The 27,932-nt window shown below is 38.0% G+C and overlaps 1 protein-coding gene across 1 annotated transcript in view; it reads right to left on the bottom strand.

The window, feature by feature from the left end:
* Positions 1-454: 454 nt before the first annotated feature.
* The window catches only part of LOC136766875 (neuromedin-K receptor-like), a 37,998-nt gene continuing 10,520 nt past the window's right edge, over positions 455-27,932 (bottom strand). The window contains exons 2-5 of the mRNA XM_066720732.1: positions 25,712-25,897; positions 25,296-25,446; positions 6,845-7,041; positions 455-5,410 (exon numbers count right to left, since the gene is read on the bottom strand). Of these exons, the coding sequence (XP_066576829.1) occupies positions 5,101-5,410; positions 6,845-7,041; positions 25,296-25,446; positions 25,712-25,897 (844 nt within the window). The 3' untranslated portion in view covers positions 455-5,100. The remainder of the gene's footprint in view (positions 5,411-6,844; positions 7,042-25,295; positions 25,447-25,711; positions 25,898-27,932) is intronic.

The following is a 27,932-nucleotide window of genomic DNA, read 5'->3' as shown; positions in this document are numbered from 1 at the left end:
ACAAGGCATACCTCTGACAGCTCCGGTGTGATAATATTACACAGTGCAATGTGAATCCTGGAAGGCCACCAACTGGACAATATCAACACAGGTGTATTCACATGCATACAAGCGGGAAACTCTTGTGAATTGTATGGATGGAGATTTCTCAGAGCTTTGACAGATCTGTGGACGTCTCATGAACATAAGTGTTTAACTATTTATGGACTTTTCAGAGGGGATGTGAGATGGAAGCATTCATTAACATTCAATGCCATGGGATGCTGTATTTCTGTTGGTACCTTCCTTTGGAGGAGGCGTTAAACACACTAATTCATTCAATATTTTTGTGCCGGAAAACCAATTGACATATGACTTTGTTGCACTGAAATGTGATATAAAGTTATTGTTCAATTAAAGACAGTTCAAATAAATCCATAAAGAAACAAGTGTTTCTGAATTGTTTACTGAACATCTTTGAAGAAGCTGACAAGGTGACAGGGTCTGCGAAAAGCACACTGTGCACCTAACAACACAAACTGTAACAAGAAACTGTGGCAACGTTACTAGAGATGCTTTACAGTTTTACAAAAATAAATGTAGTATGCTATTATATTATACATATCTTGCTTTCCAGTGTCAAATATATTATGAATATAAGATCATCTCCTTTGACACAACACTTTGAAACAACACTATGAACAAAAAATGATTTACTGACGTCAGTTTCAAAGACACATTTTAGGACAACTATGAACCTTTACATCATAGCAGTTACATTTATGAGTGGAAGAAAGTAGCTTTAGCTTTAAAAATAAAATGAAGCAGCCACTGACTACAGGCTTGTATTTTTTATGAGCAGATGGGTCAAAGTTTTGATTTAATCCCAGCCAAAAAATAAAATATGGATTTTCTACAGAATACATACGAACAATCTGGCCGTTAATTTGTACTTTTTTTAATACACGTTTAATCAAATCACAGTTGCTTTCTTATGATTGTATAAAACAACATTCAAAATAACGAAGTAACAGGCCACACAAAAACAATATTCACCACACTGCAATATTAAGTACCAATACTAGACATCGAGTAATCCCCCACGCTTTGCTTACATTCACCTTTCCAATGGACTTCCATGATGTTCTGGTGTTTATAGGAACATATTGACGATACACAGCAGCATTTCATATGTAATGAAAAAACAATGACAGCAATATCAAAAGAGCGACATATAAGGCTAGTTTTAGTGGTTTGTATACAGAGCATTTGCTTATACAGGAGAAATCTGTGAACATCCATGTAATACCATCTAGACCTTCTTGATAATGGAAAAACACTAGTGTAATGAAGAATAAATAGTATTTGTATGGCATGTCAAATTAAATGTAGCTTACCAAGAGTGAAATCTACAATTAATTCCATATTTAATCAGGAAACCAACTGAAATGTTGTTGCATGGCCCCACAGAACTTCAGATAAAAGTTAAAAGAAAAAGAAGCAACTCAGCGTTTTCCAGGGACAGACAGACATTCGCACAGACTAGTGATGGACAGCAGACATTTTATCCCTTGAGTTTATGGGTCACCCCTAGGAGATCCCTAGGTAGAAGATTTACTGGAGTGGGTTTTGTTAATCACCTGAACTGTCTTAGCCTGAATTGAAACATATCACGACTAGCATAACAGCTGTTACATTCTGTGCTCTTGCGTACATTTCCAAATTCTGCAGCGTGGCTTTTTAATCATTTACAGAGAAGCAGCTCAAAATGTATTTTCAGGGTCCCAGTTGTGGCCCTGATCCCAGTCTAACCCCCACCTTAACACTCCCACAGGCAATAGGTATTTTTAATACAACCCCTCCTCTGTGTTTAGTCATAACATGGATCGAAGACAGATGTGATAATAATAATAATAATAATAATAATAATAATAATAATAATAATAATAATAATAATGGAAAAGACATAGCACAGAAACCCTGTAATTAAACCTGTGCAGTTTATACTTTCATTAGGAAAACAGTTGACAACTGTGTATATAATTGAATGAAGTTTTAAGGATTCCTTTCTATCTCTGATCTTTTAATAATAATAAAAATAACAACAAACAATAATAATGAGTGACTAAAGCACCATAAATATCAATGTATGTACAAGATAATTATTCACCAATGAGTATACATGAAAGTACATTCTTTTCAGTAATTCTGAAATGCATCCAAAGGCAATAGAAATGATGTGCAGATTGAGGTTATGTTATAATGGAACTAAACAAATATTTTGTACATATTGATGTACTTTTTGTTTAAATCTGATCTTTTGGTACAATTTATGATCTGCAGAGGTTTTGTTTGAAGAGAACAAGAAAAACAAGAACAACGAAATTAAGGTGTTTGCTCTAGAGAAAATATGCTCCATGTGACACTTTTGATAATTACATACAACTAAGCGAAATGTAAACTACAGACATAACTCATGTACCTTTACACCTTGAAGGTTTTCTGTTTCTTAAACAAAGAGAGGAATTTTAGCTCCTCAGCAAATAGTTATTTTAATATCACTTTGTGTTTGCTTTTACATATAGTATCCTTAGTAATAAAAGAAAACACATTCCAATAGATGTGCATCTTGATAAACACTATATTATAGTGGCTCAGTCTCACTGTGCTTTGAAAGAAGGCGAATGTATGGTGAACATATTATTGAAATACCTGGCCCACATCCAACAGCTATAAATAAGAAATTGGTATAAAGTTAAGAACGCTTTCACTCATGTTTTAGTACTGCCTCCTTTCCAAGGAATATAAATAATTTCCTATTATTAATATTCTGATGTAGAGCTCTGTTTGTAACTGTCCCATATTTAATAACATATTCCATTTATTTCACTCAGAATATTGTGTAACTGTAGTGCAAAGGATTATAACTCACGCATAGCTCTGGATTTGCGCGACAGGGCAGACTCTATATGGCCTTTGTTTTTATTACATAGATTGTAACACAGAAACATGACACGCTCCTTGTATCATAACTCACGCTTTGTATACTACGTATGTGACTTTAACTGGCCGGTGCCTGTTCTCCAGTTCACCCAAAGATAAGCAAGCTGGAAATATGCTGCACAGGAAACACAACAATCCCAATCCCACTGTCTACTGGACGGGTTAGAAACAGCGCTGGGAGTTGTGGTGTTGTTTTGCATTCACGACCTGCAGGGAGCAGCTGTCACAGCGAGACGCATGTACAGTGATCAGTCACAGGCCTCACATCTTGAGGTGGGGGCTTTACCTGCTGGCCAACTGTGTAACACCATGTGGTTGATTTATAATTGATATCAATCTGCACCGGTAGCTGATAGGACTCCCAAAATCGAATCACACACACACACACACGCACTTTATATACACAGTAGTTATAACTGAATTCAGAGCTTTTGTCCAGGAGCAAAAGCCAGTCCCTGCGCTCCTCCTTTCAGACATAGTCCCGTCCCCTGTAGCTCAGAGAGAGTTCTGATACAACATTAATAATCTCCCCTCCAAGGGAAGAATGATTGTGCTCAATAACACAAAATAATAAGCAAAAAAAAATTACAATGAACACCAATATAAGTCATTTATATTTTAACATTGGTTTGAAAGAACAATAAGCAAAAGTCACACATGGCAAACGAAATATGCCCAAGATGCTTTCAATGCCAAGGAGAGAACAGTTTTCTGTTTAATTAATCGATGATTTGACACCTGTATTGAGTGGAAGACCAGTGATTGCAGTGTTATAAACAGACTAGAAAATGGATGCAGCTTTCCAGACCACATGAATCTATTGTAAACACAAAACCATGACCATGTGGAAAGTTAAAGTGGGGTTAAATGATTTATAAGGTTGGGAATGTCCTGGCTTCTGTATAAACAAGATTGTTGCAATTGCAGAATCAAAATGAGAAGCTAAACAGATCAATACAGTCGTGGCACTTCTATAGAGCCAGAATTGCATGGTAACATCGTCAGCACTGTGGAGAAGAACTGAAAGCACAAGAAAAAGCAAGGAGGGTCCTGGGACTCACAAGCTTTGATGCAACACGTAGTTAATTCAAATACACACTTAATATAAAAAGCTTCACTTACTTACATTGCTATGCTGTAATACTGATTGTAGAAACCCTGTTATATATGTCTTTGAAGCATATCTCTAATATTTTAGCCTTGATTACATGACACCTAAAGCTTGTAGCTGCAGTTGAGACATTTTAAACATTCAATTCGTACTGTTGTCACTGACAAAATAATTCGTAATATATTGCACAACAACAACAGAAAAATCTTTGAAAAATACTCCTAAAGGGACGTAGTAGGGAAGTAAAAACGATTCTGACATGCTTTCTGTATAAAAAACAAAAACTGGTCACTTTTACGCAGGTGATAATGGCATGTTTGAATGTCTGCTCATTTTCAATGGTTATAAGATCTAAGATGATGCTGCCCAAATTAAACGTATTATAATTTTCATTTCATGTCCTAATTTTGTTTTTTAGTTCTTGTTTTTTTCCATCTCTTAATTAATGATAAATCAAGATACCCAGAGTATTAAAAGAGGGCTGGAGAGGATCCTGGGAGTCGAGGAGAGGACACGGTTCAAGCAGTAACACAAGGAGCAGAAAATTACAGAAGCTAATTACGTGCGCCAGATAAGACTGAATTAAATTTCTAGTTTTAGCTGCCACATGGAGCATTACATCTCTCCACATACAACTTCACAGCTTTTTAATCACTTACACAGGTTTTGTTGATTAAGCCCTCCATTTCCCTGGAAACAAATAACTGATAAATAATGATAATTAGAATAATTTTTCATTCAAATTCTCATATATATATAAAAAATATTAGTGGATATGCCCCTCATTCATATATTATTATTTCTCCTTAATGTTAGGTTGAAATAACATTTTCAAAATAAGAGAACGATTTCCCCCTAAATTAACTGCTGTTAAACAATAATTCCACCTTCATCAGACTTCTAACCATTCCTGTCTTCAATCAAACATGTATATTAACGTCCACTAGAGGTCACATGACATGCTGTACTGGTCACTGGCTTGTCCACACCCCGGTGTGTCTCTCAGCTCAGGAGTTGTCCTCCACCGAGGTGTTTGTGGTGCTGTAGAAACTGGAGCTCCGGGAGGTTTTGGTGCTGTTGCTAGAGCAGCCGTTGATTGTGTGTCGGGACGGAGATCTCTTCTTCCTCACCGAGTCCCGGTTGTCCCCCTCATTGGGCTCAAAGACCACAGTCGTGCTGGATTCGATCCTGGACACGGTGTACATGCTGCTCTGGCGGGTCGGATTGAAGCGCGTGGTCCTGAGCTGCAGCTCGTCGAAGCTGGAGACTTCGATGAAGGGGCACCAACGAAATGCCCGCTTGAATCCGGCCCTGAACCTACGGCAAACATGGGAAGATCACCAATCAGTATTCCCACATCCACCACCACACTATCGAGGTACTGTTCTGAAAACAATATTGTGTGAAACCGATATCTATCTATCTAGTTATGAAATCTAGATACAGTATAAAAACTAGTGCTTCTAATAACTGCAGTTTCACTCATACTGTGGTCAGTTATGCATATTTTACTCTTCATAATCACAGCTGAAGTTGAGCTTGAAAACAAGTTCCTTTTCCCTTAAAGAAACACCACATTATGGGGCTTTTGTAAATAACTTTACCTAGTCACACCGAGTGTGCAGCCAGTGAACCAACTACTACCTACCTTTAGCTGCTTATGTGACTAGCATGCAAACCTGGAACACTTTAGATATTCATTATGCCTCAAGGTTGTGCACAGTAGCCCATGTAAAGGATTGGCTGATCAAAGCTTCAACCACAGCGCATGAATATTGCAGTAATAACTACAATAATATACGGTAAGTATAAATGTATTATGAGGCAACGTGGAAATATCATCTGTTCTTTTGCATAACCCCCGAAGCCTGGACGCTTTACATATAAATTAGACAGAAAAACGTCTTATTATTTATGTTTTTACAGATTGGAAAAGTCCTCTCTCTCTTTGCTGGATGAAGACTGGAAGACAAGCCCAGTTCCACACGTCCATATCACAAGGAAAAGGATACACGAGTCATGGCCAGACCATGACCTGCACACCCGATTGTTCTTCTCCGTCAGAGAATATTGTGCTGGCATGGGCCGCTCGCACTGTTTTTTATCTGTCATGGATAAAACAAGAACATGCATCGGAATGTGCTCCCGCTCTTTATTTGGTCTCTGTAACCAAAGTGCCTGGCAACAGCTCAAAGAATACGAACACCGCAAGGGATGGGTATGGACACCGCTCTCCTGCTTTGATGTCGCACAAGGAGGAAAAACAGACCACAGAGGAATGGGGCGCACACAGTCTTTGGTCAGGCTGGTCTATATGGATTGTAGTCCCACCCCACCCCATCCAATAACCAAGAACATGAACAAGACAATGACTGACCAGAAAAAACGGTCTTCAGATTCTCAAATGCTTCCCTAGCTGAAAGTATAAACCAGATTGAGTAAAGTACAGATGATGCCTGCTTGTTAGACCACATCCTTAGGTGTGGGAACTTGTTATATTTACTTACATTTAGCTCCATTCTATCTGTTGTCATAAAACCATTGTCTTGTCTTTTTTTCCACGATCTGTGCCCAAGCAGAAACCTTATTCTGCTTTTCTGGAAGTTTCTTTCTGTTTCCAGTCTGCCTGAAAAACTGACTGCTTGTTTCTGTGGAGCCAAAGACATGCTGTGCAGCCAACTTTTCCCTCTTAGCAATTAGATGTCACTTTGATGCATTGATTGCCCCTGTTCAGAAGTGCACTGGACCTACCTGCTATTAAGGCAGCAGTAAATCATGGGGTTGTACATGGTGGAGCTCATAGCCAGCCACAGGACCGAGAGATACACCTGTTGGATGTATTTCCAACGGACCAGTTGTTGGTTGACTCCGGTCACGATGAAGTAAATGTGGTAGGGAAGCCAGCAGATTGCAAACGTCACAACCACAATGATCATCATTTTAACAATCTGAAGCGGGAGAAAAAAAACACACACACACAAAAGGAGAATATAATTTGTTTAGCCATGGCAAAAAGATTATTGTCTACATAATGGACCATTATCAATAACAGCTCCTTCAATTCCCTCTTGTGTAGAACAGAGAGCAAGAGAATTAAGGGAACGGGGCCGGTTCTAGGACGGGCTGGAAAGGGGTCTTGCCCCCTCAAATAAAAACCAAGAAAACATTATTGACCAAATTACATTTTCAAAATGATTTATTTTCTGATTGGCTGGTTTGACGATAGAAAACTCTGAGACACAGCGCCTGGGCTAGTCTGTCTGTCTGAGCAGTTGTCAGTGTCACTGGTTTTGAATTCACCCTCATCGTCAGCTCCCACCACCCTGCTAGCACCGTGGCCCCCACAAGTGAAATGGTCTAGAACTGCCACTGCCCCCATACATTTCCCAAAGCCGCCTCATTCATAGCAGTCTAGAACTGGGCCTGACAGGGAAGTTTTTACTGCAAGTGCTGCAAGTTACGGGTTGATTTTACTTGAATCCCAGATTTGATACTGTAGATCCATCCTAATCTGGTTTACTGCTACTGTGTGTGTTCTGTAAACATGAGGAACTTGTGTATGCTTTTGTATATGCAGGAAAACACTTGTCAGACCTTTGTGAACAGCTGATGACTATATGTCAGCGATATCATGGTTCCATAACAGGGTCATTTGCAGATTTACATCTCTTTGATTCAATTAAAAACATCTGCACTGGTGGCACATTGGTGGGCAGCATATTTTGCTGGCCTATGGAGCTGCGGGGCAAAATGACAAGAGTTGAACTTGGGGCTCTGAGGGCAGCCTCCTGCTGGGAGAGCTGATGTCTGGAGAAATTAATACTACAGTCTTTCAGAAATACAAGACTGCAGAGAAACTCTCGGCTCAATACGTGGACACAAAAATACTCAGCTCAGCCAGAGAGCCAGAGAGGCTGGTTGGTGGAAGGTGTGACTATTTCTGCGAGAGTTATGACAAAAACACAGCGATACTCTCCCATAAGTCTCATTTGGTCTTCATTTCATAATGAACCCCCTGCTTAGGCTAAGGCTCAGACGAGACCAATCACAGCTTTCATCAACCGACAGACGACAGGGCTGCTGGTGACTCATGTAATCTGTCATCTTTATGTCTTTGCAGTTTACACACAATGCAATACAGAAAGTAATGGTCGGCATGTATGGATTTTATTTTATTTGGACCGGTGCTTCGAGAATTACAGTAAAAAGCAGCCTTCGGACAGAATTTAATACCAAATGAATCCACTTAATTAAGGGTGTACAACAGCCAATAGCTCAAGCAGAACTGCACCACTCCTGAAGTTGCCTTGTTTATCTGGTTTCTCTCGGGGGAGAGGAAATTACGATTCACTCTTTGTCACCTCTCAACGACAGGCTGTTATGCTACCATTATCAAGGCTGACAGCCCACAAATCATGAAAACAGACTGACACTTTGCCTTTGTCTTGGTTTATGTGCAGTATCATTTAGAGAAAGTGGAATGAAACTCTTAAGCTTATCGGCACTCAGTCTTCCTTTGAGCCCTTAGAAACGCTCCTTCTAAGTCTTTTCTTCTCTTTTTGTCTGCGTACAGCAACAAAGCCAGCAGTAACATTCAAGTTAGAAACACCAGGAGTAAAGTCTCTCAATGACAGACTTTTATGTAGAGAAATTGTTGATTAAAATATGGTTTTAATTTCAATGGCAATGGCTCATCAACAGTTGAAGATATATATTTGTATAGATGCTAACTGACGCTACATCAATTTACTTTTAAATGGAGTGACATATTTTTGTTTAATTTTGCTTTGAACGTCATATTTGTATTATTCTAGAATGAATCCATGAGAACACAACCCTTGCCTGAATGAATTAATTTGTTTTCAGGGAGATATTAGCAGATCAAACATTTCTATCAACTTGAAGCTCATCTGATCTTCTCATTTTCTCAGCCCTGCGTTTATTTATTTATTGACCCAAATGAATTTCACAGGATCCTAAGTATGTGTGGGCTAGCTATTCATGTCTTCTGATCTTCTGCTAATGAAATCCCGATACAGCTTCTAGATTTAAATATCCAGGCATGGCAAATAAATTGAACCATTTTCTGGTCCAGTAGTTCTAACTTTACCCTTTGATACATAACATCACATAAATAATGCATCCTGTTGTGTTGCTATATGACCCAAAACAAGATATTACCACCTCCCCATTTACTGCTTAGTAAATCCAGTGAGTATTTTCAGGTTTTAGAATTAATAAGAAAATAAATAAAAACATAACACAACAGAACGTCTATTATTCCTGGATCACCAAACCAGCACGAATGGCCTCCTCTGGTTTGTACATTTTCTTATGTTCCTATGCTCTTATTAGCCATATATTATTATCATTATTATTATTATTATTATTATTATTATTATTATTATTATATCATTATTATAAACAAAGTTTAAAACATGTTCATTTGGCTTCATTCCATAGAATAAATTAATGACTGTATTTCAAGTTCTCGATAAATGTTAAAATAATCTGGTTTCGATCACTATAAAGTAGTGTTAGTCTGGCACAAATGTTAGGCATCAGTGAATCCATTATCTACTTGCTGGTGAAAATGATGAAAACAAAGATCTAGACCAAATAATGTATTATATATAAATATATATCATCATCATCATCATCATCATCATCATCAATAGCCTATATCGATCCACTGCTGGACGAAGGCCTCCCCATTTTTATATGTGGTCCCCACAATTTTAGGGGCTCAAAAGTATTTGGACAGAGTAACATAATCATGAATTAAATTGTGAGTTTCAATACTTGGTTGCAAATCCTTTGACTGCCTGAAGTCTGAACCCATAGACATCACCAGATGCTGGGTTTCTTCCCTGGTGATGCTCTGCCAGGCCTGCACTGCAGTGTCTTTAGTTCCTGCTTGTTCTTGGGGCGTTTTGTCTTAGAAATCAAAACAAACCTATCAGAGAGAGAGCATAAACATTCGGTGTGGCCAAATCAACTACTTGTTACATTCTTTAAAAGAAAGAACGCACTGGTGAGCTCAGGAAGTTTCGTGAGTTTGTCCAAATTATTTTGAGCCCCTAAAATTGGGGGACCACATATAAAAATGGGTGTAATTCCTACACCGTTCACCCAATTTGGATGTAACTACCCTCAAATTAACGATGAACGTCTACACTTAAAGCACATCTTGTTTCCTTTCAAATCCATTGTGGTGGCATACAAAGCCAAAATGATGACAATTGTGTCACTGTCCTAATAATTATGGACCTAACTGTACGTCTTCCCTATTAATAACATGAAGGAGAAGAACATCTCTCTGTGCTGTTTAACTTGCTGTTCAGGGATGTTTGAGACATAACCATTTAAACCTCATGCGCATTTCGTGCAGTTTCCTGCTTAGAAGAGACTAATAAAGGCATATTACTGAATGTATTGTTGTTTAAGTACTTCTGTGCATATTAATGGTATTGGAAACATTTCCTCAGGAGTATCAACAAAACATGTTTTCATTATGTGATCTATTAGTATGTACTGCATTGGCCAATTTTGTTATCGGGGTTTGTTGTTGGTGATGTAAATGGATACAATCAGTGGCACAACTGGAAGTTTCATTCAAATATAAGTGCACAGCAATGCTGATCAAATGTTTAACACAGGTGACCGGTATAAACAGTACCTCAAAGTCAATGGAATCGCAGAAAAACTAAAAACATTCATACGTACGAAGACTACATCACTAACTGGAGCACTGATGTGTTTAGTCATAATACAATTGGACAATTCTCTATTTCACAACCAGCCACTCTTTTATCCAGGACAAATAGTTGATCCCTCAACATGCTCCAGAAAAGACACTGAGTTTTGTTAAATGGCATCCCAAGGGCTGTATAATCCCTGCTCGTATATACTAAGTATCATGTAATTACAGTGAGGGCTTATGGGAATATGTTGTTTCTATTATGAAAGGCCCATTTGCTATTATTTGAAAGCTGTGTTTGGGGTTTGTGAAGATATGCACAAGAATAACACAAATGCCCTGAAAGAGCTTTAGTCCTATAAAGCTCTTTCAAGGCCACGACTAAAAGATCAACAGATCTGATTTATATTTTCTGTCAATGCCGGTTTCAGTGATAGTGTAAACAACAGAACAACAGTTGGCATGCACATCATTAGTGTCAACTGAATTTCTGGCCTAATGAAAGATAAAGCATATTTTTTATTTGTTTAATGTTTATTTCAGAGAACATCTGATCTTTCAGCTGGGCTCTTTTTTCAGCAGACCAGAAGTGCACAACAGTACAAGAGAATAAATCTGGGCTTCACAGTTAGACTTTTATTGTATGTGATTTAATTTGATTAATAATTAATTAGTATTATAATCATTATACAAATTATACTTTGTTGTATAGGTGGGGCTATTCTTACAGTTTTTAATAAGTATTTATGCATTCATGTATTTTCTGTGCATTGTCAATCTGTTCAGCTCAATGCAGACATTTCGGATTCTGCACTCCAGCCCCACAGCAAATGAGAGAAGAAAAAAAGTAGATGGGAATACATAAATAACAGACCATTATTCTTTACCACCCATTTACAGTGCAAATGTCTGTACAGATGTCTTTAGAAGATTTATGTCCACATGAGAACATAAATTACTAGCTGTTGTTGGGAGTTTCACTGATTGTGCACACAAATTAAACACAGTCCCTATTTTCACTCATATATTACTATATTTATTGTGGCAACATTACATTATATACATTCATATTTTATTCTTTAATTCATTTATTATACTGCCATAATTTGAATTGTAGAAATGTTTATGCTTTCAAGCTTAGCTGTAGCAAACTATAACTGGTATTCAAATCGCAGTCCTGGCAAACTTCAGCACCACTGGACGGCTATAAAATAACACTGTAAACTCAAGACAGATAACATGGTTAGCTATGTATAGCGGTGCTTAAATTATGGCACAGAGTATTAAATACATACATTTTAAATGCCAAGGGTTCTGGATAGAGCAAGCACTAGGTTTTTTTGTGTCCTGGGGTTGTGTGTGTGTGTAAATATGTATTATAGTTCCAACAACTAATGTCTTTGTGATATTTTTCTTGGACTGGACCACAGCAATCCCTCATAATCTTAATCCCTTATTTCAGGTATTAAACAGATTAAGAACTGTAAAAATGCTTTATCACTTCTTCAGCATCACTCCTCTCCCAAGAGTGCTTGCCAGTGACATCTGCAGAAGACTGAACACACACTACAGAAAATGTGTTGCCCACGAGAGCCTGCTTTCCACAGCAAGAATAGCAAGAATAATAATAAGAATAGTCACATGGTTTCGCCTTTACAACTGAAGCCAGGAGATGTTTTCAACTTCTCAATTGCACCGCGTCTTTGAGCAGCCTGTGATGACGGGTATCAGTGGCGGCGCAGCCCTGTGTGACACAAACCAGACAGGTCTCTGTGGCCGTGAGTCACACACTCCAAGCTATTGTGGATGACATTGATCTTACTGAATTGCTCCAGAAATACACATTTGGAAGAACCTACTTGGAAAATACTAACGCGAGTGAGTTTATTACTTTTTAAATGAAGATGTATAGAGGAATATTGTTGCGTTTTGCCAGTTATCACTCTTTTGTCACTTCAATTTGACAAAAGGTCACATGCAATTAGCTTTCTGATGGTAGGAATTATGGGTCAGTAATTTCTGCCTCCAATGGACACTGTGTATCGCCTCACAACAAAATAAGCACATAAACCTGGATCGATAATACATTCACTTTTTCAGTATGCGCCGTATTGTTCTGCACTATAATTATATGAATTTGTATCTCTGTCGAGATAAAGTGATTTCATGCAGTATTTTTCTAAAGTGGTCTAGTTTGTTGGTCCCTTATATAGGAGAGATAAATGCCCAAATATTCATCTACCAACACATCCAGCAAGTCCTGTTTCTGACAAGCTGGTCTTTGGTATAACATTTAAAAAATATTGTCCTGGGACTCTAATGCACAATAAATATATATAACAAGTGGAGCAGAGTAAAAAGTTATATGTCAATCTTCTTGCACTCAAATAACATACAACAAAATGAACAGTATTCACCAGTCGCGCCAAGGAAGAGGACAGTATGTGGACCAGGGAGCTTAATGCCAGCCATATTGGCTCATTTTTTCCACTTGCATGGGATGAGGGCATTCTGAGCACTTCTTCTTTTTATAGTAGTAAAGATGTGGCAGCTCATCATCATTAATGTTTCCATAGAAAACATCTCTCTCTCTGTCTCTCTCTCTCTCTCTCTCTCTCTCTCTCTCTCTCTCTCTCTCTCTCTCTCTGGGAAGGCCCAGATCCCTTTCTCTTAAGAGTAGTTGCTCTTACTAGGAGTGCGTGGAGCAAAAACTGTGTCAATAAATGCTGTGAGAAATGTACTGTGATCTCAACTCAAGAGTTTAGCAACTGAAGCGAGGCACCAACAGCAAAGTCTGTATACTCCAGCAGCCACAGTTCCTATACACACTTTCCAAGGTGCACTTCTCAAAATGTGCTTCTTTTGACTGCCACGAATGACAAGCGGCTTCTGAAATGCTATTCAGTCAAATCTATGTTGCATCTGTTCTGCAGTAATGAGACTCGCAACAGTGTCAAGACTCTTGACCTATGCCACAACACATGGAGATAATTTTGGCAAAGATTCCAGGTGAGCTTTGACAGATGTCAAGGTAAAACTGGTCAGACAATCCAGCTGTTCGGTCCAGCTGTTCCCATGCTCCAGCATGGACTGGGTCTCATGATGTTGTGCTGAACATTATTTAAATCAAATTGAACTTAATAATTAAATATTTTTCACCACACTGAGCACTTGTTTAATTGGGGAAAAAACAAAAACGTCCTTATTTCATATTTTTTCTCAATCTGCCTTAAATTAGATTAAATACATATGTGATACCCAACAGATTGAATTATAGTCCTTTCCCGTTATGGAGAAATCGATTTTAACTTATAACTCTTTCATGAATGTGATACTAAATATGTACAAAAGCTTGTAAAACAAACAATCCGTCTCCTAGCACAGCACTTGGCAAGGCGGTAAGCACAGTCACAGATGTCAATACAGCAGGGATAACGGCATGCTTGCTAACTTTTAAAACCCACATTGTTATGGTCATTTATTTCACCATGTCCAGCTTCTGCACGTGGTTATACTTTTGTATCAAGGAGGAGTCTGTTTCTGCCGGCTGCATGTTAAACCCGCTCGGCAGTCTGTCTCTGCTGAAGTTAAACTCTTGATAATAAAACACCCTGTCAGAGCATTGCTGGGCTGGACGTGTTGTCTCTGCTGATAAGAGTTATTGAGGATTTCTTTCATCCCGTGTCCTTTTAATCTTATTCGATGTTTATCACTGGAATGAAACTCCAGTGCGTGACTTCTTTTTTAACTTTGTACTCTCTTTTTTTCCTGTTTTCTTAACATTTAAAGATATCTGTATCATTTACTGTATTGTTTTTCAGAACTGAAGAAACTACTGTGAAAATGTTGCAAAATGGAAACATGTTGACAAATCTGCCTACATTTAACTTTTAAGAGCTGTAAGGCAGAAGTGTCATTCATGAGCTATGATAATAATATATTAAAATAAGCCATGAATAAATTACATTTTTTATGATCGGTCTGAGATGGTAACACTGTGGGGTATTTAATAACTACTATAATGACTAGATTTTATATTTTAAAAAAAACAAGCACTTCAGAGAAATGAGATCCACTGATAGAGCAGAATCTACATTTGAAATAATTACATTTGTTTTATATTGGTTTGATTTTTGGTGAGGTGAGGATAATGTACTTTTATGTAACTTGGTTAATAATTCTGCCAACAGAGACAGGACTATTTGGTGAGTGGAAAATGTCAGGTTCAATCCAATCAGATCTTGGCATCACTATAATAAATTAATCATACTTTTCAGTCGGGAAGCATGTTTTGTTGGCTCACAATATGTGTACAAGAAAAACTGGAAATTGCCAAATTATGAAAAAAGCCTCAAGAAACAGCAGCTAGTGGTCTGAATATGAATTAATAATTCAACTCTAGTTTCTGTGGATGCTTCAGGTTATTTTCATCTTCTTTCAATCTTTATATGAATATTGTTCCACAAACTTAAATGACAACATACCGGTAGAAAATATCACCAATTAGTCCAATAAGAATTATATATATAAATATTGTTGCTAACGTTAGAAGTAGGTTCAGTAATAATGTTATAATTGACCTTATCACATCAGATATAATTTGACATAATTTGAATATATTTGATCAAGTAAACAAACCAGAAAAATACAGTAGTTGTCCTAATTGTACGTGCCCACATTAATCAAGAAGCCAAAGCATAATTTCTCTAGTACTCCTTTCAATGATTAACACTAAAAAGTAATTAAACATGTATTTTGCTTCACGCTGCCGAATTCCTTCATTGTCTGTAGGTTTATCTAAAGCTACTTTACTCCCGCTTTGAAACCTGCCAAAGCTCACTATATGGAAGAAAGAGCATGTGCCAATACACTTTAAGGTCCATGTTTGGATGGGATATTAAGCCTTTAATTCTGTATTCTGGAGATGAAACACCCCTCAGCTAGATACACTGTGTGATAGATAGCCGATTATAATGCTACGGGGGGAATGATTTAAACCATGTCTCCTCTCGGGAAAAGAAACTGACTTTTTCTAAGTCTATGCCCATGTTTTTGACCCTACTAACTTGGAGCTAAAAGCCCTGTTTTCTTGATCAATTTCCTAAAATGAATGACATATGAAATAACACTTATCAACATATGTACCAGTGAGCATAGCTTGTGTTGGTTTTTGGAGATGCATTGAACCTACTGAACTCCTTTGAACTGAATTTTACTTTATGGATATGTTTCCTTGCAAATCTGCATCCACCCAGAAAATAAACTGAGAAACTGATACACAGTGAATGCTACTGAGTAGAGATCACTTAACAAAGCCAGTGGGAAACCACACAGACTGAGCTCCGACTGAGGTAAATAACTGTAAAAACAGTGAAACGAAAACGGTGTAAGGAAATCAACTTCAAGTGAGTAAACAACTAATTATTATTACCTTACTGATATTGCACTGGCTTCTGCAGATAAGCAAGAACTCTTATAATGATTTCCATTTGTCTTACAGCTTTAAATCAGAGATTTAATTCTGGATATTAAAATTGTATTTGAAACCAGAAAACGTCAGGCTAGCTCCTCTTCCTTGTTAAAGATGGCAATTGCACATGAGCGACTTTCGTTTTGTAAAAATCATCTTTCATCTCTTCCACGAAACAGCAGGACACTTTATCTTCAAAGGCGCTGCATGGGTAGATTACTGGCAACATGGTGTGCACTAAGTCACTGAGTCTGATCTGTCTCTGAAACACCAGCCAGTTTAAATTACTTTCTACATATGGACCATTTTGTTCCCAATCCTGACTTTTTAGTTTATTTTTAACATACTTGCAACATACATAAGTGCTATATATACACACCACAACAACTACTTCTATGCCTACTAATTATAGCAATAATCGTTGATGGAATTTGTATTTCTTGTGAGTGTAGCCTGTTAAGGAAATTGTGTTTCTGCAACTTAAATAATACATTGTTATAATAAGGTCTACACTTGAAATGCCAATATTGAAAGTTGACTTGACCTCTGAAAATACACCTTTTTGCAGAAAATAGATGTGAAATAAACAGTGGCAGATGTACAGCCCCCATGACCATATGGGGTACAGTACAGTTCTCTGCAGTTGCTCCATCCTTCCTGTACAACATTTAGTTCCACTAGGAAAAGTTTTAAAACCTTGGAGCATTTCCATATTTATAGGACTCAGACTGTCACCAGGGCAGGAGGAGGAAGGCAACTGCAAGCCGGTGTGCTGCAGTACACCTCTGACCCGGCTTGTTGAGCTCTGCATAATTTAGTTGTACATAACGGATGTGATTTTCACCTTCCTGGGAAAGATTACAGGCTTTCAGAGACGCAGATGGTACGCCCAAGGATCCAGCTAGTGCAAGTGATAGACAGGTCTGGGACAGCACTGTAAATTCAGCATTTCTTTCATTTTCTTTCTTGATCAGATTTCTTTTTAAGCTCTCCTTAAGCGGCTGCTCTTAAAAGTACCACTGTTTATGGGATACAAAATCTAGTCTGCCTTTTCTCCCCTCACAGTGTGCTGATTGGTTAAATGCATGCCTGCTCTATGCGATGTGCATTTTTGATTTGCATAATCATCGTCTTCATACTATTTTGCAACACTGCATGAAACACAAACACTTGTGTTGTGTATTTGAGCTGGTATGCGACTGGGTGTGCACACAGTGCTCGTCAATAGGGCCTGTGTGGGGTGTTCAATCACTGTTGCTGTCACTGATCAGAAAGGTTAATCAGGTCCTTTGAATGCAAATCCTCGCTTCTGTGCTCAGTCTTGCTTTAGACAGGATTTCAGATCTCAGGTGAAGTCAAGGCATCCAGAAAGACCTAGCGTTTAATACAGAACACACTAATGAATCTTGGCCACATGTCTGCATCAATATATGGATTTTAACATTAGTAGCTGAATTGCTATGAGCATTCGAACCCATGACCTCTTTGTGACACAATTCCTATGAATCATGGAAGTTGTAATCACTGCTGTACATGTTCTGTACTAATCTTCATATCTATGCAACTTCACATCCTTATTTTTTTTTCTAAAGCCACCAATATTAATTAAAACAAACCCTACTCCTGATGTCAGTTACATATAACAACAAACACATTTTGATGGCCACTGGATGAGAAGACAACACCACACAGCACTCTCAACAGGAAGGACACAGAGAGCGGCTGATTTATATATCAATGCCTGTATAAGGATACTTTCTCCCTTAAAGCCAAAAGTACCAGCCGAAGGAGAGAAATGCAAGCTTTCTAACCTCGTGTTATTGAACAAGAACAATAGGAAATGTTGTCCTCATTTGAGCACAAACCCAACAGTAAACCTGTTGTTCACCGAGCACTGAAAACCGTAACCATAAAAACAACTTGTCTGGACGTACGAAGGCACAGAGAGTCAGTATTTATTGGACTTCCCGAGAAATTCATAGCAACATGAAGTTTGATACAGGCATTAAAGTGGAACAGATCTCATTCCTACCACTCCAACCGCAAATAACCATCGCAAAACCGACGGAAACTTTCACTGTCAAAGTATTTCGTCAATCCCAAACGCTCTGTGCTCTCAATCTTCATTCTCCTATGAAGAGAAATACACAACATTTACATCGTGCCAGACTATGCACAAATTATGCCAGAAAAAAATACAAAAATGTCCTTGTCTTGTCTTTTTAATTCTTCTGAAGCAGCTTGAAAGACTTGATAGGCATTAACACTCATAGCGCTCACATATGACAGTTTGTCAAAATACTCTATTTTAGGTAATTTATTCTCTGACAAAATAAAAATGTCAGTTTCCTTATGGTGTATTATGGTCATTGATAAAAGTGATGTGCTAACGTGGGCACAAGCAATTCATTAGCTTGCTTAATTATTAGCTTCATTAACTTTTTAAACACAATTTTTTATAGGAATTATAGGAAACACATATTTTTTTAGGATTTATAGGAATTATTCAGAGGAATTTTTCATGTTGTGTTGTGTTACAATGTAAAATTTCAATTAATTTTTTCCATGTTCATTTACACAACCTATGTAACACTTTGAAGAGGTGCTTTATTATTGTGGAATAGCAGTTAATGAAAAATAAAAAATGTAAATGCCTTGGTTAGAGAAGTATTCACCCCCCTGAGTCAATACTTTGTAGAACCAGCTTTGGGTCTTTGAGTCTTTGGAGGTAAATGTCTACCAGGTTTACACAACTGGATTGGGCAATATTAACCCATTCTTCTGGGCAATATTGATCAAGCTCTGTCGAGTTGGATTGTTGCTCGACAGCAATCTACAAGTCTTGCCACAGCTTTTCAATCAGATCTGACTGGGCCTCTCCAGGACATTCACTTTCTTGTTTTTAAGCCACTCCAGTATCACTTTGGCTGTGTGCTTGGGGTCATTGTCTTGCTAAAAGGTTAATCTCCATTCCAGATTTAGGGTTTTTGCAGACTAAAGCAAAAGCATGACTGAAACATAACTTCCACTTCTTAATGGTTGATTGACTGTGCTCCAAGGGATATTCAATTCCTTTGAAATCTTTGTATACCCCTCCCCTTATCTGTGCCTTTATCACAGAGTTGTTTTGAAAGGTCCTATGCTTATTTAGAAGTATCATAGCAAAGGGGGTGAATACTTCTCTAATGAAGACTTTTCAGGTGTTTATTTTTAATTGTTTCATTCTCGTCCCCATTTTTTCAACATAAATTAAAGGGGAACCAATCCCATTTCAGTGCATCAAGATTTCAACAAAATGTGAAAAAGTCCAAGGGGCGTGAATACTTCCCATAGGCACTGTATATTTGCTGAAACATTGTGTTCTGTTTGCCTGACACACTCAGGAATCACTGATGTTTGCAGCTGCTTTAATTTCGAAACACAATGACTTTCATTTCTGACACCATAGAAAAAGAAAGCTGATTGCATAATTTTAAAATGCAATATGGGAATTAAAAACTTATTTTTACTGATCATTTAAGAGACTGACGTTAATGGAAATATGCATAGTGTGGTACATAGTTGAAAGATGTTCATAACATAACATTAAAAGTAGTATAAGTGTACTTACCACCACAGATATATATGCTCACTTGTTAAAATATGCAATAAAATCTACCACCTGACGTCCTCAAATACACATTCGAAATCACATTTTCTGATGTCAATTACTATTATTTTCAAAGTTCTCTGTTTGCTCGATGTACATTTTGTAAACTGTTACACCAAATCAAGAAAGCTGGAGAGAAAACAAACACAACTCTAAATGACATTTCCCCTTCCACGCAGCAGACACATTTACAGTGACATTTTTCCTAAATAAAAGTAACCATGGATAGATTTGTCAGTAAGATGGACCCTCTTAACTGATAACTAATAATATAACTCTGAACCTCAAATATATGTGCCTCAACTTGCCCTGCAGCATTTGACAAATCAAGTTATTTTAGAGAAATTACATCACAAAAAAACAAAAACAATCAGGAAACAACTAATTTATTTGGAAAACTTTCTTGAGTGGGAAATGGAAACCTAATTAATTTCTGTCTAATCCATTTTGTGCTTTAAATCAATTCCCCCCCCCCTTAATTTGCAATCTGTGCACAAACACAATATGTGTCAGTCTGCAGAACAGTTCATGGCAAGACAATTGAGTCTAAGGGTAAACAAGTCTCGAGCACACCAGGCAAGCTGTTCTCTTATTTTTCAGCAATCTATTGTCAAGTGGAGGTAATTTATTATTTTATTTTCTCTAATCTACAGAGCGGCTATGGGCTGGACATTTGTCTCTGTACGTAGACGAGACCTTGCCAGAGGTCATTAGACGCGTGGAAGTGGCATTTTGAAAATGGCATGACATTTGTAGCCGAGTGAAGTTAAGACTAAAACAAAATATATGAAAAAATTCACTACTTGACAGACAATCTGTCATTTAATTTTTATATGAGTCAAAATGTAATTGTATCACTGAACTCAAATCACACAATTTCAGAACATAAGACTATAATACAAGAGTGAAACCTCCAAGCTAGTGTAGATTGTAACACACTTAACTTTGATTTAATCACCAGGAGACAAAATGCTTACACAGTTGTCCAAACATATACAATGAATAATGCAGTCTGTATATATTCACAGTATATATAGGTTTAAATCCTAGGTTTGTTTTCATCTGAGGTTATCCCAAGCTTCTAAGACCAATAAATACCAAATTAATTCCAAATTCAGCTCTAGAGCTCAGAGGAAATAAATAAGATACTCAGGAGATTTCCCCTGAAATTAAGTTGGAATTCATTATGACGAAGAATCAATATGAATCTGCACCTGTGATGTTTCAGACAATGTTTTATACAAGCTTTGCAGAAGTTCTATAAATGTTAAATATCACATATATAGATTTATAAAGAAGATAAACAGACACACACATATCAATCTCTCATGATGTTTATAGGTTTTGACATCTGATATCATTTATATTAATTTCCCTCTACAACAAATACACCTTGCCAGCAATAGCCGAGTGATAAGTTCAAGGAAATGTTATCAACTTGACAGCAGTACATTGTAAGGTAGAAAGGAAATCTTAGCATCAGGGGAGCCTTCATGCAATTCTACATCAAGTGATAACTGACTTATCTCAATCCACAGCACCCCAAATGTATTTATTTCTGTGATATAGTTAGTAAAAATCGGAATTGGCAAATCGGAACTTGTAAGCTTTTTATCTTTAAAAAGAAACGATAAAAGAATCAGTCTTAACGTTACACCAAATCACATTTTCTTTATTCTGGGGTTGTGGGTTTTTACTCTTCTAGATTGATCATTGTGTATTCTTATCTTTTGAGTGGTCTGTTTCTTAATTAAACTCATCTCATATCCTGTACAAGCGGTCCCAATGTTGGGCTTTCTTGTGGATGATAAACCACAGAAATTAAGTGGCCTCTTGGTGTAAATATATATATATATATACAGTGAGGGAAAAAGGTATTTGATCCCCTGCTGATTTTGTACGTTTGCCCACTGAAAAAGAAATGATCAATCTATAATTTTAATGGTAGGTGTATTTTAACAGTGAGAGACAGAATAACAACAAAAAAATCCAGAAAAACGCATTTCAAAAAAGTTATAAATTGATTTGCATGTTAATGAGGGAAATAAGTATTTGATCCCCTATCAATCAGCAAGATTTCGGGCTCCCAGGTGTCTTTTATACAGGTAACGAGCTGAGATTAGGAGCACTCTCTTAAAGGCAGTGCTCCTAATCTCAGCTCGTTACCTGTATAAAAGACACCTGTCCACAGAAGCAATCAATCAATCAGATTCCAAATTCTCCACCATGGCCAAGACCAAAGAGCTGTCCAAGGATGTCAGGGACAAGATTGTAGACCTACACAAGGCTGGAATGGGCTACAAGACCATCGCCAAGCAGCTTGGTGAGAAGGTGACAACAGTTGGTGCGATTATTCGCAAATGGAAGAAACACAAAATAACTGTCAGTCTCCCTTGGTCTGGGGCTCCATGCAAGATCTCACCTCGTGGAGTTTCAATGATCATGAGAACGGTGAGGAATCAGCCCAGAACTACACGGCAGGATCTTGTTAATGATCTCAAGGCAGCTGGGACCATAGTCACCAAGAAAACAATTGGTAACACACTATGCCGTGAAGGACTGAAATCCTGCAGCGCCCGCAAGGTCCCCCTGCTCAAGAAAGCACATGTACAGGCCCGTCTGAAGTTTGCCAATGAACATCTAAATGATTCAGAGGAGAACTGGGTGAAAGTGTTGTGGTCAGATGAGACCAAAATCGAGCTCTTTGGCATCAACTCAACTCGCCGTGTTTGGAGGAGGAGGAATGACCCCAAGAACACCATCCCCACCGTCAAACATGGAGGTGGAAACATGATACTTTGGGGGTGTTTTTCTGCTAAGGGGACAGGACAACTGCACCGCATCAAAGGGACGATAGACGGGGACCATGTACCATCAAATCTTGGGTGAGAACCTCCTTCCCTCAGCCAGGGCATTTAAAATGGGTCATGGATGGGTATTCCAGCATGACAATGACCCAAAACACACAGCCAAGGCAACAAAGGAGTGACTCAAGAAGAAGCACATTAAGGTCCTGGAGTGGCCTAGCCAGTCTCCAGACCTTAATCCCATAGAAAATCTGTGGATGGAGCTGAAGGTTTGAGTTGCCAAACGTCAGCCTCGAAACCTTAATGACTTGGAGAGGATCTGCAAAGAGGAGTGGGACAAAATCCCTCCTGAGATGTGTGCAAACCTGGTGGCCAACTACAAGAAACGTCTGACCTCTGTGATTGCCAACAAGGGTTTTGCCACCAAGTAGTCGAAGTAGTAGTCGAAGGGGTCAAATACTTATTTCCCTCATTAACATGTAAATCAATTTATAACTTTTTTGAAATGCGTTTTTCTGGATTTTTTTGTTGTTATTCTGTCTCTCACTGTTAAAATACACCTACCATTAAAATTATAGACTGATCATTTCTTTGTCAGTGAGCAAACATACAAAATCAGCAGGGGATCAAATACCTTTTTCCCTCACTGTACATATATATATATATATTTTTTTTATTTTTTTTTGGCAGTCTATTATCATATAGCAGCTTTCATGAAATGGGTTAATATCTTGAGTCCACACTATTTGTTTATTTTAACAGTTGCTGTCTCCCGAAATAACACAGTACATTTCTTATCTTCCGCAACTCAAGACAGAAGACAGTGATGATCTACAGTAGGTTATGGCTTTACAAACGGGTACACTCTTTACCAATAAAACAAAAACATAAACCATGGCCTCAGATATTTGTGATCTGTCTGCCATCTTTGTGGACAAAGTGAAAGTTATTAACAGAAAAACAGCAAAGCATAGACAGATAGATAGATTAAAAAAGGGCATCTTTCTTCCAGTCTTTATATGAGTATAACTTACTTCTTAATGATTTGTTTTTTTTTACCAGTCCATCTCTGATTCACTGGAAGTGAGAAAACGTGCATATTTGTTTGTTTACAATCATTTTAATTGATTGCTTTTGCCCCGTTACGACTCTAACAGCACTTACAGCCTACCGCCATTTTTTGGGGAGTATGGCCAGTGGTGAGAACTTTTCTGAAACATCTAAACAGGACCAGCACTTATCCTGCCATAAACAAAAATCGTCCACTCAGATTCAGCCACCACCTGCCACTCACAGGACAGCTGTCAAATAGCTGCAGTTGAAATATAGGAGAGGTAGGAAGAGGGGAGTTGAGACACGACCGGGGGGGCAGAGTCGAGCCTCTGACTTGGGACCCTGCTGACTGTGCCCTGTTCCCGCTGTCATGCATCAGAATTCGAGAGTATAAAATCTGTGCATGCTGGTTCAAAGTACTCGGCACACCACTTGGAGAAACTGTCCGCTGGTCTTCATTCGTGCAGAGGAAGTTAACAATACAAAGGAAAGCATAGGCTGTCTAAACCTGGTTTAAATGAGCGCCCATAACTCAAATAAACGAACAAACAACTCACAACCAACTTAATATTCATCAACTAAGATGATGATTTACATTACAATTGATAGCATGCGCTGAACTGAATAACTGCGCTCTTCCTCTGGGTGATCAGTGACTGCTTTGTGTGCTCTTGATAATTGGACACATGCACGTCTCTCGATCAGCTATTGATGCTGTGCTAATTAAAGAACACGTGTTTTATTGAGAAGCTGGCAGCTAAAACGGTTTTGTTGTTCCTTCTGTAGGAGTGAGGGGATATCAAAGGCACATCTCCTGGTGAAAATAAGGTTTTTGGATACTACTTCATTCTAATACCAATTCTGCAATGCAACAAACTCTGCAGATGCTTTGATCAAATTATAAGTTGCCTTTGAGGTAAATAAAACTCCAGATGCACAATGAACAGATTTTAATCTCTCTTGTGTAGAGAGAAAGGGAAACAAAAGGGAAGACTTAACAAAACTGAAATTGAAGAAATAAGACCTTGCCAAAGTACTATTACATCATAACCAGTGTCTTAAAGTGCTTTACAAAACAGAGCTACAAGCACTGTTATACAATAAATACAATAACCAAAGAATTGCAAAAAGGGAAAAAGCATTAGGGGATTCAGTTAAATGTATTTCAAGGGTATAGATTATTAATTGGTCTCCTCATCTCACTCCTTCACAACACGCTTTGAAAATCCTTTTTTAGATTTGCTTTATCTTCTGCAGAGGCAAGACTTCCTGGCAAACAACAATTATGGAGAGACACTTTGGACACAGTGTGCAGAACAGGACACACAATTTCAGAAGCACTCTGCTCAGCATTCAGTCCTGAACTTTGCAAAACAACTCCTACATTTCCTGTGTACCGGCACCAGATCTGACTACCTGCATGGATTCTCAGTTGTAATTCTGAAACACACTGTTTCGTGTGGCACTTTCTTTGTATATTTCATCACATTGACAATATCGCCATGGAAAACTGGACTCCTTACCTTCCTCTTGGCTCTGAGCTGCTCGTGGTAATTCTCCGAGGTGTCTCCCGGTATCTCTCCTCCCCACAGAGTGATGCCCACTATTGTGTAGGTAATGCCCATCACCACGAGGGGCAGAAGATACACCAAGATGGTAACAATGATATGATAGCTGGACAAAATGAAAATAACATCAAAACGGCATCCATCGTCATCACTGAATTACACCTATAAATGCATAAAACTGGACAGCACCCTTCAATCAGTTTAGATAAAGAAATGGCTCAACTCAACTCTCAACTCAAGTTATTCTGTTTAAAACCCTGTATTTACACAGTAAAAAACTTAAAAGTTTATATAAATGTGTACAATTGTTATAGTTAACAATGTAGATCTTTTAGATACAGAGTAATACATTTAATTAAAAATTGCCTTACGTGAAGGAATCAGTAGTTTTTGGCCAGTGAACAAAGCACAGAATTCTTCCCGGGATCTGTCTTGTCGTGGAGAAGAAGCACACCGGGAAGGCGAGTATGAACGCCAGGATCCAGATGCTCAGTATCACCACTTTAGTCGCTGTTGCAGACAGTCTTGGCTTTAGTGGGTGTATGATGGCCATGTACCTTAACAACAGACACACAGACACAGCTTAGAGTCCACGGCACACTGCGGCAAAGTGGGGACGCTTACAGGGAGTATGCAGTCACCAGTCTTTCCCCCAAGGAGTCAGACAATATTGAGATACACACGTCTTAATTTAAAGTTTAATCTTGCTAGGAACATTTAAACCCAGGACTTCCCTACAGTTTAGCGACTGCATGTCTCTGTACTGTATTCTCATCGGATCGTGGTTGTGTAGGTCTCTGATTCCTGCAGAAACAAGATCTTCTGTGATCTACAAGTGGTTATGTTGACATGTGTATAACGTTATCAAGAGTATAACATAACTCCCCGGTCACCACAGAGCATTTTCATTACGTTTAAATCTAGAAATCGAGAATATCATTCCTTCACATTTGTCTCGTTTGATTTAATAACTTGACTTTTGTCTATCTGTTTCATCATTTTATGCACTAGAGAAGGTCTGAATGACAAGTATCTCCTGGTAATACATATCCTTCCAGCATATTTTAAACAATAAGTGATATATAAATAATCTTTCCCAATGAAAGACACTCCAGTTTTATTGTATAAACCGAGATACATGAGATACATCAGTGTGTTTGTGTATTTGAACTGAGCAGTCTTGGGAGAGTAGAAGTCTTGTGAAAACATTTTAATTGGCATCCAGAACGTTCTGAAGCCGACTTTGGAAATCTTCCATTACTGCAGCCAGGGTTTCTTCAATGATGCTGTTTACAGCTGTTCAAATCCTGGTTCGGGCAACTGTGTGGATTGTTTCTGTAAACAGTGTATTAAAGAAAACCCACTAAGAAGACACACAGGTTCAGATCTGGAGAGTACAGTGGCCAGGAGCACCCATAACCGAAACATGCGGGAAACTGATTATAGAGAAGTCGGTTGCGAAATTGGAAAATCCAGTCTCTGTGGCGAGAACATAAATAAATAACTTACACTTTAACAGTCCTGAAACGTCAATCACACATCGGTAAGCATTTTGGTTTACACATGTGTTAAACACAAGAAAAAGATAGGTAAGACAGCAAAAGGAATCAGTTATGCATTGAAAAGGGAAATGGATTAAAAAGCAACAAGCGCTTAAATTCATATTCATATATTCCCTGTGCATGTTGAGTTGAAGTAACAAGCTTATCTCAACGAATTTGTACACTTCATTTTTTCCCCCAATGACATGCACCTTGGAGTAGGATACATAATTGATTTGGCAATTCATTTAAAAAAAACCTTGAAACGAACCCTTTTAAGTGCATTATTATTCTCCTCACTGCCCCCATGCACTGCCCCGCCTCCCCCAAGCACTTCAAACCTAATTTGTTATTTCATACAACCATACATTGTGCTGAAGACAATAGTATGGAAATATGTTTAATCTGCAGTCTTAATGAAACACTCAAGAAATCCATATAGTGCTGTCTACCTTTAATTCTCTGGAATTGATAATGCATGAGGAATAAACAACCCCAAGTCCACACATCCACTTCCACTTGATAAACTATAAATATCTCCTTGCTAACACCAAGTACTGAATACTGAATTGTTCTTGAACAAGATGTATTATTACTTCACAGCGTTTGTGTAGGATGTATCAAATGTATCCTGTTTTAAATGTGACAAATACTCTTTGCTTTCTACCAGGTCTGTGTAATATTTCAACATCTGTTATAGGTTTACTCAAATAAAATAACACACCCTTTCCTGGTGATTGGTCCTACACAAAAGTTACCATTTTATAAACCAATAGTGAGTGAGAGTTAGTAATTTTTTGGACAAATGCAGGACGACGGTCAATAATCATTTATACGTTTCCACTAAATATCAGGGTTCATGTTTAATGCTCATCTCTTACGAGTGAATAACATAGTGGACTTGATCTACAAGACAAGACACCAGTTTGGGAGGGTGGGAACAAGCACGACAGAACCACAAAAATAGTGTTAAAGATAAAAGTCAAAAATGTATAGTTACTTACACTTAAAAAGAAATCTCTGGCTTTCAAAGCGTTGGATCAGAGGAGAA

The sequence above is a fragment of the Amia ocellicauda genome, chromosome 13, assembly GCF_036373705.1.
Source record: "Amia ocellicauda isolate fAmiCal2 chromosome 13, fAmiCal2.hap1, whole genome shotgun sequence".
NCBI lineage: Eukaryota > Metazoa > Chordata > Actinopteri > Amiiformes > Amiidae > Amia > Amia ocellicauda.
This window is presented reverse-complemented; position numbering and strand designations above follow the sequence as displayed.